Source organism: Odocoileus virginianus, chromosome 2 (assembly GCF_023699985.2).
Source record: "Odocoileus virginianus isolate 20LAN1187 ecotype Illinois chromosome 2, Ovbor_1.2, whole genome shotgun sequence".
NCBI lineage: Eukaryota > Metazoa > Chordata > Mammalia > Artiodactyla > Cervidae > Odocoileus > Odocoileus virginianus.
The window spans coordinates 89,135,260-89,137,243 of record NC_069675.1 but is presented as its reverse complement, the minus strand read 5'-3'; the positions used below and the strand labels follow the sequence as shown (position 1 = coordinate 89,137,243).

At 48.9% G+C, this 1,984-nt stretch overlaps 1 protein-coding gene across 1 annotated transcript; it reads left to right on the top strand.

The window, feature by feature from the left end:
• The first annotated feature begins 268 nt into the window (after positions 1-268).
• OR1B1 (olfactory receptor family 1 subfamily B member 1) lies at positions 269-1,222 on the top strand. Its single transcript, XM_020907589.2, has one exon. It carries the CDS (start codon positions 269-271, stop codon positions 1,220-1,222), a length of 954 nt encoding a protein of 317 aa, XP_020763248.2.
• The last annotated feature ends 762 nt before the right edge of the window (positions 1,223-1,984 follow it).

The following is a 1,984-nucleotide window of genomic DNA, read 5'->3' as shown; positions in this document are numbered from 1 at the left end:
GACTGAGTGACTGAATTGAACTGAACTGAACTGATGGATTACATAGAAGAACCCATTAGAGTGGAGGGAAAGGAAGAAGTAAAGGAAAAAATGCTATAACAAATTCAGTCAAAGACTTGGGAAGGGCTATAGTGCTCAGTTGAATTCAAGTCTTTAAGAAGCTTGAAGAATATACATAAATTAACTAGAATTGTTATGAGCTGTAACCTATGACCCACGCTTTGCCTTTTGATTCAAACTCTTTCAGGAGGGCTCTTTGTCACTCATCATGGGCTGCGCCCCTAATGCTTCACATTCCCCAGTTTTCTTGCTTCTCGTGTTCTCAGGAGCTAAAGTCCCCCCCGTTGTCCTCTTTGTCCTGTTCCTGGCTATTTACCTGACCACGGTGATGGGGAATGTGACTTTAGTGCTGCTCATCTCCCGGGACTCCAGGCTCCAATCACCTATGTACTATCTGCTCCGAGGCCTCTCGGTGATAGACATGGGGCTGTCCACAGCCATTCTGCCCCAGTTGCTGGCCCATCTCGTCACTCATGACCCAGTCATTCCTGCTGCCCGTTGCCTGGCCCAGTTCTTCTTCTTCTATGTGTTTGGCGTTACAGACACACTTGTTATTTCTGTCATGGCTCTGGATCGACACATGGCCATCTGTGACCCTCTGCACTACCATTCAGTGATGAATCGCCAGTGCTGTGCCCGCTTACTGGCCTTGTGTTGGGTGGTGTCTGTGGTGCACACCATGCTGCATGTGGGACTCCTCTTGCCTCTCTCCTGGGCTGCGGATGCCGAAGGCAACGTCCGCCTTCTCCACTTCTTTTGTGACCACCGACCACTCTTGCGAGCCTCTTGCTCTGACATCCGTCCCAATGAGCTGGCCATATTCTTGGAGGGAGGCTTCCTCATGATGGGCCCTTGTGCCCTCATTGTACTCTCCTATGTCCGCATTGGGGCCACCATCCTACGTTTGCCCTCAGCAGCCGGTCGCCGCCGTGCAGTCTCCACCTGCGGGTCCCATCTCACCATGGTTGGCTTTTTCTATGGCACCATCATCTGGGTCTACTTCCAGCCTCCTTCCCAGAACTCTCAGGACCAGGACATGGTGGCTTCTGTGATGTACACATCCATTACGCCTTTGGCCAACCCTTTTGTGTACAGCCTTCGCAACAAGGATGTCAAGAGTGCACTCCATAGGTTGCTTAGAGGAGGGAGGGTGGCCTCCTGATTAGCCTCATGCTTTTGAACTGTGGTGTTGGAGAAGGCTCTGGAGAGTCCCTTGGACTGCAAGAAGATCAAACCAGTCAATCCTAAAGGAAATCAACCCTGAATATTCATTGGAAGGACTGATGCTGAAGCTGAAGCTCCAATACTATGGCCACCTGATGTGAAGAGCGGACTCGTTAGAAAAGACTCTGATGCTGGGAAAGATTGAAGGCAGGAGGAGAAGGGGGTAACAGAGGATAAGATAGTTGGATGGCATCTCTGACTCAATGGACATGCATTTGAGCAAGCTCTGGGAGATGGTAAAGGACAGGGAAGCCTGGCGTGCTGCAGTCCATGGGATCGCAAAGAGTTAGACACAACTGAGTGACTGAGAAACAACAAAGAGCCATGTTGGTTAGATGAGGAAAGAAGTGGGCAGATTTGAGCAGGACTGCTTTTGGAGTTGAAAGGGGGCAATGGCCTGGGAAATTTATGGAACTCCAGTTTTAGTTCTTGTTGATCTGATGCTTTGACAGCTGTGAAAACTCCCACATTCATGCCACATATGTCCAGGGCTTCCTCATCAGCAAGCCTCTAGAATTTTCCCTCTGGCTGTTTATCTTCAGAGGATAGAAATGTGTCACTAAGCCTGGGTTATGTAATTCCAGTTGCAGAAATATGTGAATAATGTTGTGAAATTCTGAGCTAAAGCAAAGACAGTGAAGTTAACTATAGTCACATTGAATTTCGTGAGCTGGTTTGTGGGGAGTGGATTGGTGTATGT

What these genes read in the sequence shown, in the direction of transcription:
- OR1B1 (XM_020907589.2), top strand. Translation starts at nt 269, where the DNA reads ATGGGCTGCGCCCCTAATGCTTCACATTCCCCAGTTTTCTTGCTTCTC.